General features: G+C 37.1%; 1 protein-coding gene across 1 annotated transcript in view; it reads right to left on the reverse strand.

Moving 5' to 3' along the window:
- USP44 (ubiquitin specific peptidase 44) overlaps positions 1 to 15316 on the reverse strand; it is a 53090-nt gene that overhangs the window by 7764 nt on the left and 30010 nt on the right. Inside the window, 4 exon segments of the mRNA XM_043562170.1 lie at positions 475 to 583; positions 2722 to 2917; positions 5356 to 6549; positions 6551 to 6851. Of these exon segments, the coding sequence (XP_043418105.1) occupies positions 475 to 583; positions 2722 to 2917; positions 5356 to 6549; positions 6551 to 6781 (1730 nt within the window). The 5' untranslated portion in view covers positions 6782 to 6851.

The raw sequence follows: 15316 nt of genomic DNA on the forward strand, positions 1-15316 counted from the left end.
GGGTGGCTCAGTCAGTCAAGCATCTGACTCTCAATCTTGGCTCAAGTTATGATCTCATGGTTCCTGATATCTAGCCCCACCTGGAGCTCTGCTTGGGATTCTCTCTCTTCCTCTCTCTCTGCCCCATGCACACACACTCTCAAATAAGTAAACATTTAAAAAGTAAGTAAATAAATAAGTGAATGCAGAAGTAGGTAGAAGTTATTAAGTCATCTGCTAGCCCAGTATATACTACTAAAATTTGATTCATTACGTGTGTTAAGTTTTAAAGCATGATAAGCACAAGGAATGATTAAATTAGAAGTGTAAAGTTGGAGGGGAGCCTGGCTGGCTCAGTTGGTGTATCATGTGACTCTTGATCTTGGTGGTGTTAAGTTCAAACCCCACGTTGAATGTAGAGATTACTCAAAAATAAAAAATCTTTAAAACAAACAAACAAATGAAGCATGTAGTTATAATACCACTACTACTAACCTGAATCGTTTGAGATGTAGTCTGAGAACCTGAGGTAGGTGACAAACCATAAGCTGTTTTCGTGCTTCTGTGAGTACAACTGATTTTGAGGAAAACCTTCTACGTTTTGCTGTGATATCAAAGACCAAAGAATGAGAATCAAATTTAAAGATACAAAGAAATGCTGAGTAAATATTTTAGACATGTATTATTAAACATCTTCTCTGTCACAGGCATTGTACTGCGCTAGCGATAAGGACATACTTGCTCTAAAAAAAACTTGTAAGTACAAACATGCATACACACAACTTAAGAGCTAGTCAAGGTAGACAGACATGTACACAATTCAGTACATGATTTAATATAATCCTGCAAATAAGGCAACAGAATGATATAGTGCTACAATATTTAAAAATGGATTTGGCTATGCCAATTAATAAGAAAACTTTCCCTAAACATACTTTAATATACACTTCCCAAATTCTTCGTTTAAACAATTATCATGGTCAGTTCATTTACTGAATTTAATCAGAATCCCAGTGCTCAGAACACCCTTCCCCACTTCCTGACACAGCAGTCCTTTACCAGCTCTGTGTCTGAGGACTCCCTCGGTGTCTTGCTTTTGCTATTTTAGTACAAATCTTAAAACAGGTGGCATTTTAGATTCTTTCTGTTGTCTCCTCTGCTTCTCTTAGAGGTTCACCTATGAATTGTACCCTGCAGCTTCAGGCTGGGCCATTATCTCCAAGTTTGCTCTGGACGCCTAGGAGCTGTCCTTCAACTTATACAGCAGCTCTGACTCCCGTCACAGCAATAGCTGCTTCTCCTGTAGGGGGTGGAACCAGTCCCCTATGAGGCTATCCTCTAAGCCATCTCCACTTGCCACCAGAAGACTTTCCTCCAAGTCTCTGCTCCTGACATCCAGGAATCCAGCGCTGCTGAATGTCCTAGACCTACATTTGGATTGTCTCCCTGAATATATGGCCCATGTATAGCTAGATAAGTGATGTCAACTCCCTGACTTATAATTTTAAACACTTGCCTGTATGTATTAAATTAGAGTAGCTCTTTTAGGCCTTTATTTGGTAGGCCCAACACACACACACACACAAACATATTATAAAATCATATTCTGTATTCATTCATAGTATCTTTCTATTCCCAGATTTGGTGATGAAAGCATCTAGGACCATTCACATTTATGTCCAAGAAAAAAAATACTTCACCATTTGAATTTGATAAGGTTTATTTTGTTCTAACCTCATAAATCTTAGGGTTATATATTTATAACAGTTCATATTAGACAGCACTCAGAAAATGTCAGCATAAGCCATTCTAAGAAAACCATCAATTGATGTGACATTTCTTCAATGCTGGAACATCCAATATTTCTTTTATATTACTTTAGAAGTTTAGTATCTAAAACCCTAGAGTCATTTTTTCCAGACATGGAAATTAGAAAGAATACTTGAAAATATATGGTATAAACACTAAGATGCCACATGTACATTGCTAGAAAAGATAGACACCAGCTAAAGACACAACAGATCTGTCATGGTTTTATATACAGTTTCCCTGGAGGATGATGCTTCTCTTTAACTGCAATGGCTGTTTCATCCCCCAGTGCTGGGTTCCTGAGCTCACCTCTATGACAGAGTTTCTCATAATAGATCTTAATTGTCTGTTTCTTCCACTAGGAATGTAAGTACCTTAAAAAGTATTTTATTTCTATCCATAGCAATTAGAACAATGACTAATATAGAAGAGACAGTAGATGGTTTTTGACTAAATATTTGTTTTCATGAAACCAATTTCCATACAGCAGTCCCCCTATATATTATGTCCTATTATCTAGCTATGCATACACACACTTATACGCATATATTATCTATAGATCAGTGTTTTGATATGTAGCTAAAAGACTCAGCAAACATTACATTCAGTACTAAATAATATGCCTTCCTTTGACTATTCCCCGTTGCTACTTTATTCTGTCTCACATATTAAGTTTAAATTTCTTATTTTATGAATTCTTTCTCTCCACAATTGACTATAGGATAAATTCTTTTAATGTCATCAGAAGGCAAAACAAACACATAGTTCACAAATGCCAATTATAAAGTAGAAACATCTATCCCAATTTCTTTTGATGAACTACCAAACTCTATTTCCAGAACTACTACTTCAGGAATTTTTTACGCTTCCTCTCATTTGTGTTTCTCTTTGCTAATCTTAGAAAAGCAAAGAGAATATATAGTCTCTACTTACAGTTACACTGGTCACATACGTAGATTTTTCCTTCTAAAGCTTCAGTTTCTGTGAATTTGGCCAACATTTCAGTAACCAGACATGGCTGGGAAGTAATATCTTTTCCACTGCATTGGTATCTTTCTGGAAATTCCAATGACAAGTCCCAGAAAGGTTCTATGGTATTTGATTTGTTGTCACATGCAACACATGTAACCTGAAAATAAAAATATTAGTTCCTCAGATTACAATCCTTCTGTCAAAACACTTACTCCTTTCACTATAGAGGTCAGTAAATTAGTTTTTCTTATGAAAATGCACCATCAGAATTCTGAATAATTTGCTTTGTATTATTTTCAGGGATTTTTTATTATTATAATTTTTCCTTTCAATGACTGTCATTAAACCCATTATGTACTGGTGGGCTTTAACCAGTAGGCATTTAAAAAACTCCAAGGCCATTAGTCAAATCTGAATGTAGGTTTAAAAAAAAAAAAAAAGACAACTGTGGACTCATTTAATTTGGTATGTGTGTGTGTGAGAGAGAGAGATTTATATGCATTTAATTTAATATGTTTAGATTATTAAACTTGTTCTTTGTCCTTTTTCCTTCCTCATCTTTCACTAATTTTCTCTCTCCAAATCCCTATAACCTCTTAACCATGATACAAATAAAATACTATTTGTATATTTTTATATATAGTATATTAGTACGTGTAGATTTTGAAGCCCTACCAACTGATAATTTCAAAAGCCAATACATTTAATGTAAATGGTGTCATCATACTCTCACTTAAAACAAACATCACTACATCAAAATCTTCACCAAATATAGGAACTACAAAGAATACGGGGCAGTTCTAACAACTGACATAGGAAATAGAGCAACTAGAAAGGGAAAGACTTATAACTTCAGTGAAACACTCAGCAGGATTTAATGTTGAAGACAGACTACAAATCTAACAATCCCCACATGATAGATTACTAAACTCTTTCATAAAGTTACATTCCTGGAACAGGCAACAAAATAAAGAAGCCAGGTCTCATGTAGATTTTAGATTTAACAAATTGACACAAAGAAAAGAACACTCTTGGTGTTTGTCTGGGGACTCATTTGGGCCAGGTTTTAACCTTTTGAGAACAGTTTATTAAAGGAACCAAGCATCTGAATCTCCTGAGATAACCATATTCCTAAGAGTTTATTACATGTCTAAAGGAAGAGAGCAAAAAGCTGGCATAAAAATTTTTATTAATTTCAAATCATCCATAAAAGAAAAAATAAACACACAGGCACTCTTGCACTATTCAAAATATAAAATATAAAATTCTTTCTGGAAAGGAATTTGTACTCAAGTATTGAAAGACCTACCTTTTGACAAAGTAATGCTACTTCTAGGGTTCTGTCTTAAGGAAATCATTAGAAAAATGAGAGGTGGAGAGGGAGAGAGAACCCCAAGCAGGCTCCATGCTGTCAGTGCAGAGCCTGACACGTGGCTCCATCCAATGACGCTGGGATCATGACCTGGGCCAAAATCAAGTCAGACACTCAACTGACTGAGCCACCCAGGTGCCCCAAGCTTCAAAAAAAAATTTTTTTTTTAATATTTAAGCTACATTCTAGCAAAGTATGCTAATGTTATAAAAACAAAAGGTGGTATCATTACTGTGAAAGTTGAAATGAGGAACAGAGGCAGGTGTGCAAGAGGAAGGAAATGACCTAACAGCCAATTGCCTAAAACAAAAAAATTTTTAAGATCTATGCTATGGAAAAGTAGAGAACCTTATGTCTAGTAATAGTTTACCAACAAGTCCACTCATTAGAGTTATTAATTGGATTAAAGATCCTGGTTTTGTGATTCCTTTTCACAACAAGGGAAACTTTTACAGCAGTAATTAAAATAAAGGAAAATCATTTAGGATTATTTTCAATGAAATCACACTTACTTAAAATTTCCCTACCTACTTATTAAAGCTTTCAGACCTTGCCCTCGTGGATTTTATAGAAAGTCTTCCAGGGCTACCTCTTGGTTCCTAAAATTATTCAAGTGTGTACCAAATCCATTCCCAGTACCGTAGCATCTTCAAATCTGTTCCCTAAGGCATTAAACCCTCTCTTCTCAATCTCTCAGAAAATGAATTTAATATTATCAACCTAAGAAGCTTTGTTTCCTGATTCCCTCTTCCCACAAAAAAGGCTTTTTAAAAAATGTTTATTATTTTTGAAAGAGAAAGCGTGTGCGTGTGCATGCGCAAAAGAGTGGGCGAGGAGCAGAGAGAGGGGGGCAGACAGAGAATCCCAAGCAGGTTCCACACTGTCAGTGCAGAGCCCTGCACAGGGCTCGGACTCAGGAACTGGGTGATCATGACCTGAGCTGAAATCAAGAGTCGGACGCTTAACCAAGTGAGCCAGCCAGATGCCCCAAAAGCTTTGATACCATAGATGAAAAACTACTTCCAGTGATTCATGAAGGAAACACATAAATGAAACACTGTAAATGAATAAGCTGACTTCTTGGCACATATTTGTAAAAGCAATCTATTTTGACCTGAAAACAGTCCTCTCTAACACACTAGATAAACAGAGAATACACATTTTTTTAGGCTTCGTTTTATGAATTCCCCAAGATGAAAGTAAGATTAAAAACAAATCCATACCTGACTAAGTAGTTGTCCATGAAAAATATTATTCACAACATTCAGAACCTGTTTGATAAGTTTCCTTTGAGAAGTGGGGATAAGAGCTGGTAACCTAGTACCAGTTGTCTCTAGTTCATGTTGTATTTTATCCAAAAGTTCACAGAGAAATTCCTGAGCATCCTGTTGGGCATAACCACGAAAAGCTGGAATTAGTCTCCACACGGAGTGTAGCATAGCAAATGGTGAGACTAAGGCCCACTTTCCAGACCACATGACTTGGAACAAAGTATGCAATTCATGACAGAGAGAAATGTATTGTGAACTTGGTTCCTTTGGCTGAATAAGTTCCATCTTTCTACTCTTTGATGCTCCACCACTTAGTCCTAATGATAAACTTGGATGTCTGGAGGGAACACAGCCTGTATCTTTTTCTTGGCATTCATTCATTTGATATACTGTATCTGTGACTGGTGGATGCTTATAAGGTGATCTTGTCTTATCACTAGCTGTCACTGCCAGCCATCGGTTCAGATCAAGTTTTAAAAAACATTGCCGAAAAATAAGTAAATGACTCAACACTTGAAGAACAGAATTCATATAGCAAGTATTTCCCAAATTTCTCAATCCAGTTACACCAGGAGTTACTATTGGCCTTTGTTTACCTGAGGAGTCATTGGCTTTTTTTAATCTCACATCTTCTGAGGTAGGTACTACTTTATCTTTTGCTGGTGATGCTGGGGTTTGCAGTGGTACTTGAACAGGAACTATTTCTACTGTGGTAGACTGAGCTAGACCTTGCAAACGTAAACTCTTTCTTGGATGTATACTTTCCAATTCTGTTTTAACTTGATACTCTAATTCTTGTCGTCTTTTCTTCACTTCTCTTTTTGCTATTTTTTCCTGAAATTGTTCCTCTTGTCTTTTTCTTCCAATGGGTGATTGTTCAAACCAAGTTCGAAAGATTTTACCCATTAATATTCTTCTTCTATGCCAAAGAGCAGTATACATTTGATCTTCATTTTGAAGCAGAGATTGGGTGCTATCGTGTAAGTAATAAGTATCATCACTTGTACCCACAGACTGCAAAACCCTTCCACTACGAGTCGTGCACTGATAATTTTGACTTTTGATTGCACTTAAGGTACTTCGTAGTAACTTCAGGTCTCCAGTAGCATTATCATTAAGAACATAATCATCACAAAGGTAACAAAAAAACATACATCTCATTCACCTCCAAGGCAACAGGATGACTGCTATCTTGAAAGTGCCTGACTGCATGTTCTTCAATATATCTTCCACAGGCAACATGAGAACAGCTAAGGCAAGCCCAAATCGACTCAGTTGTATTGCAGTCCACACAATGCCATTTCTGAGGGTTGAGGATGGAATGGTCTTGAGCAAGCCGCAACTGCCCAATGTGTTTGCACTTATCCATTGTTAACATTTATTCAGTCTAGCTGAGAAACACATAATCCAAACAAGTCTCTGTTCACGATACTTGAAACATCTGAAAACTAAGCAGAACAATATCAATTTTTAATAAAAGCCAATATTTTTCTTTTTTATAAGGTATTTTCCCAAGAAAAATTTTTATAAATTTGCTTCCTTTGCTCCCAATTTGTGGGCTGCCTGTCATAACACCATAGGCAGTTCTTACTTTTCTTTTGTTCCGAAGCTCTCTAATCTCTCATCTGCCTTGCTCTAAAAAAATACACACTTAACTTTCTCCAACAGGTTCCCTTTAAAAACTGTTTTTAATTTTCTGCCACCATCTACTGGTAGAAAGGGGGTAGTGCCCTCTTTTCAATGAACTAGAATAAGATCCATCCTTTCACCCAATAGTTGAGGGCAGTTTAAAGAACTACATTCCTTTTCTTAAAAATTAGGGTCGGCAAGACTCAAATATATCTCAGTAATGTCTACATTCTGAGACCCCTATCCAAATTGTTACTAAAGCATAATCATAGTTAACAGCATGAGTTCTGAAACAAACACTTAGAGATATGAATTCTACCTCTGCAACATACTGTTATATGTCTGATTTGAGCAAATATTTTAACTTCTCTAAATTTCTGTAAAACAGGGAAAAGTCATACCAACTTCAATGAAAAACTGAAAAAATATGAAATATTTAACACACAGTAAACCCCCAATAAATGGTAGCTATAATGGTAGCTACAGTGAAAAAATATGTATTTTAAGTAGGCTCTACGCCCAGTTGTAGAGCCCAACATGGGGCTTGAACTCTGAGATTGAGACCTGAGCTGAGATTAAATCAGATGTTTAACTGACTGAGCCACCCAGGTGCCCCTAAGATGAACAAATCTTAACATTCTATTATATTCTATTTATTCAAATAAATCACATCGATATTTACTTAATTACCATTTTAAATTTAGCTTTCCACTAGTAAATCAATAATGACCTTTAATTCATGGCTCTGTAACATACTTTGAATTTGACAGACTTGACAGTTTACCTTAGGGAGGGAGAAAGACAGAGACATGCTTTTGTGTTTGAATAGCCTCTTAGGAATGTACAAGGATACATAAGCAAAGAGAAAAAGAAAAATATGAAGTGGATGGCAATATAATAAATGTTTACATTCTGGTGGGCCTATGCACTATCTGAAATTATAAGCTTATTACAAAAACAAAAACAAAACCCCATCCCAACATAATAAAACAAAACAAACAAAACCTATGTGGTTTTGACCCAGAAACATGTTCCTTTATGAGTTAAGAGTCAGGAAAAGTTCTGCTACAGGATCTAAAAATAGAGGCATTTGGCTGACTTAGTTGCTTTAGTGTGCAACTCTTTCTTGATCTCAGGATTGTGAGTTTGGACCCCACATTGGGTATAGAGATTACTTAAAAGTAAAATCTTAAAAATAGATAAATAAAAATAAAGATAGTAGGGGTGCCTGCATGGCTCAGTTGGTTGAGCCACTCTTGATTTCAGCTGAATGATCCCAGGGTCATGGGATGGCCTGAGTCAGGCTCCAGGCGTAAGCAGTGGAGTTCTGAGTTCCAGAACTCAGAACATTTTATGTAGTATGATCAATACTTTCAAACTTTTAGGGCAGCTGATAAAAGGACACTATCCAAAATCTATAAATAACTTATCAAACAACCTCCTTCAAAAACAAACAATCCAGTTAAGAAATGGGCAGAAGACATGAATTGATTTTTCCAAAGAAAACATCCAGATGACTGACACGTGAAAAGATGCTCAACATCACTCACCATCAAGGAAATACAAATCAAAACCACGATGAGGTACCACCTCTCACCTGTCAGGATGGCTAAAATTAACAACACAGGAAACAACACATGTTGGTGAAAATGTGGAGAAAGGGGAGCTTTCTCGCCCTGTTGGCAGGAATGCAAATTGGTTCAGCCACTCTGGAAAACAGTATGGAGGTTCTTCAAAAAGTTAAAAATAGGGGCGCCTGGGTGGCGCAGTCGGCTAGGCGTCCGACTTCAGCCAGGTCACGATCTCGCGGTCCGGGAGTTCGAGCCCCGCGTCAGGCTCTGGGCTGATGGCTCAGAGCCTGGAGCCTATTTCTGATTCTGTGTCTCCCTCTCTCTCTGCCCCTCCCCCGTTCATGCTCTGTCTCTCTCTGTCCCAAATAAATAAATAAACGTTGAAAAAAAAATTTTTTTTAAAAGTTAAATATAGAACTACCCTATGATCCAGCAATTGCATTACTAGGTATTTACCTAGTAAATACAAAGGATACAAAAATAGTGGTTCAAAGAGGTATGTGCACTCCAATGTTAATAGCAGCATTATCAACAATAGCCAAATTGTGGAAAGAGCCCAAATGTCCAACAACTGATGAATGAATAATGAAGATGTGGGGTGTAGGTAACAATGGAATATTACTCAGCCATCAAAAAGAATGAGATCTTGAGGCACCTGGGTGGCTCAGCTGGTTAAGAATCCAACTCTTTTTTTTTTTAATGTTTATTTATTTATTTTGAGAGAGACAGACAGAGACAGAGAACACAGCAGGGCAGGGGCAGAGAGAGAGGGGGAGAGAGAATCCCAAACAGGATCCCTTGGAGCCTGACTCAGGGCTCAATCTCATGAGTAAGATAATGACCTGAGCTGAATTCAAGAGTCAGATGCTTAACTGACTGAGCCACCCAAGCACCCCAAATGTCCAACCCTTGATTTTGGCTCAGGTCATGATCTCACGGTCTCATGTGAGATGGAGCCCTGAGTTGGGCTCTGAGCTGAGCGTGGAGCCTGCTTAAGATACTCTCTACCTCATCCCCATTTGTGTGTGTGTGCGTGTGCTTGCTCTCTCTCTCTCTCTTAAAAAAAAAAAGAATGAAATCTTGGAATTTGCAATAGCATAGATATAGCTAGACTGTACTATGCTCAGTGAAAGAAGTCAGTCAGTGAAAGACAAATACCATAGGATTTCACTTGTATGTGGAATTTAATAAACAAAACAGATGAATATAGGAGAAGGGGGAAAAAAAAGAGAGGGAAGCAGATGGTAAGAGATTCTCTAAATTACAGACAACAAACTGAGGGTTGCTGGAGGGGACATGGGTGGGTAATGGGCTAAATGGGTGATGGAGATTAAGGAGGGCACTTGTGTTGAGCACTGGGTGTTATATGTAAGTGATGAATCACTAAATCCTACTCCTGAAAACAATATTACACTGTGTTAACTAACTAGGATTTAAATATAAATTTGAAAAGATAAATAAAAAATACATTTTTTTTAGGACAGCAATATGAATTTCAATGGTACTTAGGTGCCACCTCCAGGCATCTAAGAAAGCTGCAAAGGTGAAGTTGATTTTTGGTTCCTTCTCACCAATTTTTTTTTTTTTTTGTAAAATCTCCTAGCAATCAGAGAGCCTCTCCCCCTTCATTTCTTAACTTTCAAATGTAGGGTGAATCGTGAATATGGACTTAAGGCTGACCAGTCCCAACACTCACACGTGTACACATTTCAGGCACACATTTTTTCTTAAAATTTTTGAAGTTTATTTATTTATAAATAAGTAAACAAGCACAAGTGGGATAGGGGCAGAGAGAGAGGGAGAATCCCAAGCAGGCTCCACACTGTCAGTGCAGAGCCTAATGCAGGGCTCGAACTCATAAATTGTGAGACCATGACCTAAGCCAAAATCAAAAGTTGGACACTTAACCGTCTGAACCACCCAGACACCCCTTCAGGCTCATATTTCAAGTTTATTTCTCTTCCTTCAAAATTTCCTGAGGTCCAGAATCTGTTCAAATATAGTATTTTATTAGAACTCCTAGCATTCAACAGTAGTTGCTAACGGCAAAATTAAGACATCAAAGATTAATATGCTCCATTATCCTAAATCCTTCCACGTACTGAAGCTAAATATCTCATCCTTGACTCCTTTTTCTCTCTCCCTACACCAATCCTTCAGGAAAAAATGGTTGGCTCTATCTTAAAAATATATCGAGAACCCGACTATTTGTTACCTCTACTGCTCTCACTCTGGTCCAAGTCACAATCAAGTCTCACCTGGATTACTGCAATAAGGCTCCTAAATGGTCTCCCAGCTTTGATCCTTGTTGCCAGCAAAAGTTTACACAGCAACAGCATGCTCTTCCTATAAACCTAGACCACTAGGGCCCAGACCTGACACTTAAGGGGGTCCCTGCCCTAACCCTCTCCCATTATGTGGAGTCTGCAGAGTCAGGGGGAGGTGGTCACCTGGAGCCTGCACAAATCCCAACTTCCCTTTTAGATCCATTCATGGGTACCTAAGACCCAGAAAATTCCCTGCCCTAATCATCCCCAAGCCTGCTTCCAGGAACTATGGGCAATAAGTCACTGAAAAACTCTGTAGAGAAGAATGACATTATCAGATATATAGGTCACAGATGGATCTGAAATGCAGACCCAGAGGAAGGATGAATGATTAAAAGAGATTATTAATCCAGATATAAGGAAATTAAAGCTGCAGAAGTGTTGAAGGAAAGATGGGAGCAGAGGTAGATTAGCGTCAAACAAACTTTGGCTTAAAGAACTGGTTCAATATGGAGATTAAGAGAAAAATCTTGGGTTCTCTTCTATCTACTTTAATGTGTTTTTTGTTGTTGTTGTTGTTTTTTTTTTTTAAGAGAGAGAGAGCACATGTGAGCTGGGGAGGGAAGCAGAGGGGGAGAGAGAGAAACTTAAGCAGGTTCCACACTCAGTGCAGGGGTCAATTCTGAGCCCCAAATCAAGAATCGAATGCTCATCCAACTGAGCCACTCAGGCCCCCTCTACTTTTGTTTTAAAAAGATTATATAAAAAATAAAATAAAAAGGATCATATAAAGAATACAGAGACAATTTAAACATTCCTTTCTGGCAAGTCAGACAATAATTATTAGTTCAACTTCTTGAGATGAAGATGGAAATGCTGCTTATTTACACTCAAGGGAAATTATTTCATTCTAAAATTTTAGAGGTGGTATGAGTTACACCTTGCATAACATTCAGAAAAGAAGACTCAAAAGAAAAGAAACTTCTAGAAAGAATGTATAATATAGTTTATTTTGGGGTTATCCATATTTTCAAATATCTAAATAAGCATGTTACTTATACAATAAATTTTAAATATGCATACTAGTATATAATTTAGCACATATGTAGCTAAATTATACACGAGCCTCTTTAATCTCTTCTCTGTTCTGCAAATACATTCCTAATTGTTACTAAAAAATCTATTTACATGATGATGGCAAGGTTCTCACGGCCCTTCAACAGGAAGTGGCCTAAAATTGAACATTGTGATTCCATTCAATGAAAAACCCTGAAAAAAGTGAAATGCTGATCAGATGCCATCTCTCTGAGAGGCAATATAGCAGTGGAGAGGTATCACAACAAAATGGTTAGAAAGGACACTCTAGAATACAAATGACTGAGTTTAACACTTAGCTATATTTACCAAGTGACCTAGACAAATTATTTATACTCTACTTACCTCAGTTTTCTTATCTTTAAGAAACGGTGGTAAGAACACCAATAAGGTTGTTGAGGGAATCGGAGAAATTTATATCCATAAAGCACTTAGAATAAACCCTGGCACTTAATTATGTGGCTCTCAGTATCTTAGTTGACAATACTACTATGACTACTGCCACTGCTACTGCCATTATATAGGCTAATTTTCTTCTAGTTTTATCACTTTTAGCCAGGGATTCATTCTTCTCAGCCAAATCTATACTGAGCCCAACTAAGGTGCTAACTGAAAATGAAGGTATTAGCTGAAAACTAAGGTCTAACCTCTCCCAGGAGTATTTACTTTTTAAAAGGGGAGCTCTCAAAGATAAAATCTTTTTAAAAAAAATCTAAAGAAGTGAAACCAGGAGCACCTGGCTGCCTCAGTTGATAGAACCAGAGACTCTTGCTTGATCTCAGGGTTGTGAGTTCAAGCCCTACACTGGGTGTGGAGATTACTTAAAAATAAAATCTTTTATAATGTTTTTTCATGTTTATTTATTTTTGAAGGAGAGAGAGACAGAGCGTGAGGGGAGAGGGGCAGAGAGAGAGGGAGACACAGAATCCGAAGCAGGCTCCAGGCTCTGAGCTGTCACCACAGAGCTCGACGTGACTCGAACCAGTAAACCACGAGATCATGACCTCAGCCGAAGTCAGAGGCTTAACTGACTGAGCCACCCAGGCGCCCCAAAAATAAATCTTAAAAACCAAAAGAGAGAAAACAAAATATTTTTGCATACTCCATGTAGAATCTGATAAAATATTACCTTATATAATAGCAACACACAATTAGTCAAGATGTTCTGAATGGAATCTATATACAAGGATTAAAATAATCCATACTATCATTTTCTCACACATTTAAAAAATGTTTCATACTTAAAGTTCCAATTAATATCTATGAAATGTTTTTTTAACCAAGTATGCTACCTTTATTTGAAAAGACAGATGGATTTATAATATTCTGAAAGCTTTGTTATTCTTCACTGATTAAAGACAATGAAATTTTTAATTGGTTCAAAGAAAACCATTCAAGCTATTTAAACTTTCCATGGCATATAACTGATGAACATTTTTATTTTTAAAATTCCCTGCTACTGCTATTATATAGCAAATCTCTACAGTTTAATAATTGTATTTGGCTTATTGAAAGCTAATTATTTTATACAGAGTTAACATATAACAAAAGCAATTATAAAATAGAAAACTAAAATGACTAGAAGAGAAAGAAAACATAAGATCTTATTAAATATGGTATTTTTAGTTAAAAATTTACATCACACACAAGTATCAAATACATGGGTAAACTATTTAACTTGTAACAGTTCAACAGCACAAAACTGCTTATACTTACCACCCAGTGAAGACTCTCTGAAATTAATTTTCATTTACTCAAATGATATAGCCCTTTGCAACATACAATCCAGGCTTTCAGCATGTAGTAATACCCTTCTGACATCTATTTCAATGGCTCATCCTATTGGCAGAAGTTCAATGACAGATGTAGGTAGCTGACCACCAGAACTTTTCTGAACCAGTCTCAGGCACACTGCAAACTCAGCTTACCTGTACATCTTGCTGTCACAGAGTTAGTTTCTCTTCCAATATTCTCGTATTTTTTAAAAATATTTTTAAATGTTTTATTTTTGAGGGAGCGTACGTGAGCAGGGGAGGAGCAGAAACAGAAGGGGACAGAAGATCCAAAGGGGGTTCTGTGCAGTAAACCCAATGAGGGGCTCAAACTCATGAACTACAAGACCATGACCTGAACTGAAGTTGGCCGCCCAACCAACTGAGCCACCCAGACCCCCCTAATATTCTCTTATTAAAGATAGAGTAGTATTATTTAAGTACCCAGGCTATTTTGTTTTGTTTTGTCTTTGGTTTTACTCCTCCCTCCCATCCTTTTTACTCAAACATTCTTATCACCTATGTATAAAAGGTTATCACTCCCCAAGTCTTTATTCCTTTTCATTTGCAGAGCTATCATTCTTATTATGGACTTTACTGTATCATTCCTGAGGTACAGCAGTAACCTCCAAACTGGTTTCCCATCCTCCAGACTCTCATTCTCCTCCACAGTACTATCCTGCCAAACTAATCTTCCAAGTTTCCTTTGAGCCTTTAACTATTAGAATCCTCTGTTCCCCATAGTTCAATAAAACAGAGGATTTCTGGGGCACCAGGCTGGCTCAGTTGGTAGATCATGTGATTCATGATCTCAGGGTCAAGAGTTTGAGCCCCATGTTGGGTATAGAGATTAAAATCAATTAATAAATTAGCAAATTTAAAAAAATCTCTAACTCCCTAAAGGACTTGGGTTGTGCCAAATGTGAATCCTTTGTTTGTATATACATCCTTACTGCCATTGAACTGTTGGATAGGTTCCTTATGGCCAGGGAGGGACTATATGTCAAACATTTTTTTAGCGTCTTAGTTAAAAAAAAAAAAAAAAAAAAAAAAAAAAAGCCATCTTACTTAAAAAAAAAAATCCTATAGGTTTGATAGCCATGTTGTTTTAGGCTACCAAATTCTTGGCACAAACAACTAGTATTGAATGCAGGTCTTGCTTCAGTTCTCTTTATGACATTTGAATAAGTGGTTAAGAATAGGAAGCCAATTATACTTAGAAAGACAAAAAGAAAGAATAGGAGGTCACTGATTACTAGTGACCCAAACTGCCCCCCCACCCTCAACCAAGTGGCTATTTTTCCCTCAAGGTCAGTTAAGGAACAGTTTCCTGATATTTTGTGATATCATTATCCTATTTCTCCATCCTTAACCACAGCCTACCACATGTCTAGTACCATTTTATGTGCTTTCAGACACCCCAAATAGACTTTATACAAAAGTAAACTGAGATATACTTCCAGCCTACCACGTGTCTAGTACCATTTTATGTGCTTTCAGACACCCCAAATAGACTTTATACAAAAGTAAACTGAGATATACTTCCCTAACCCTAATTATTTTAGGTGCCTGGCTGGCT

This window comes from Prionailurus bengalensis, chromosome B4 (assembly GCF_016509475.1).
Source record: "Prionailurus bengalensis isolate Pbe53 chromosome B4, Fcat_Pben_1.1_paternal_pri, whole genome shotgun sequence".
Lineage (NCBI taxonomy): Eukaryota > Metazoa > Chordata > Mammalia > Carnivora > Felidae > Prionailurus > Prionailurus bengalensis.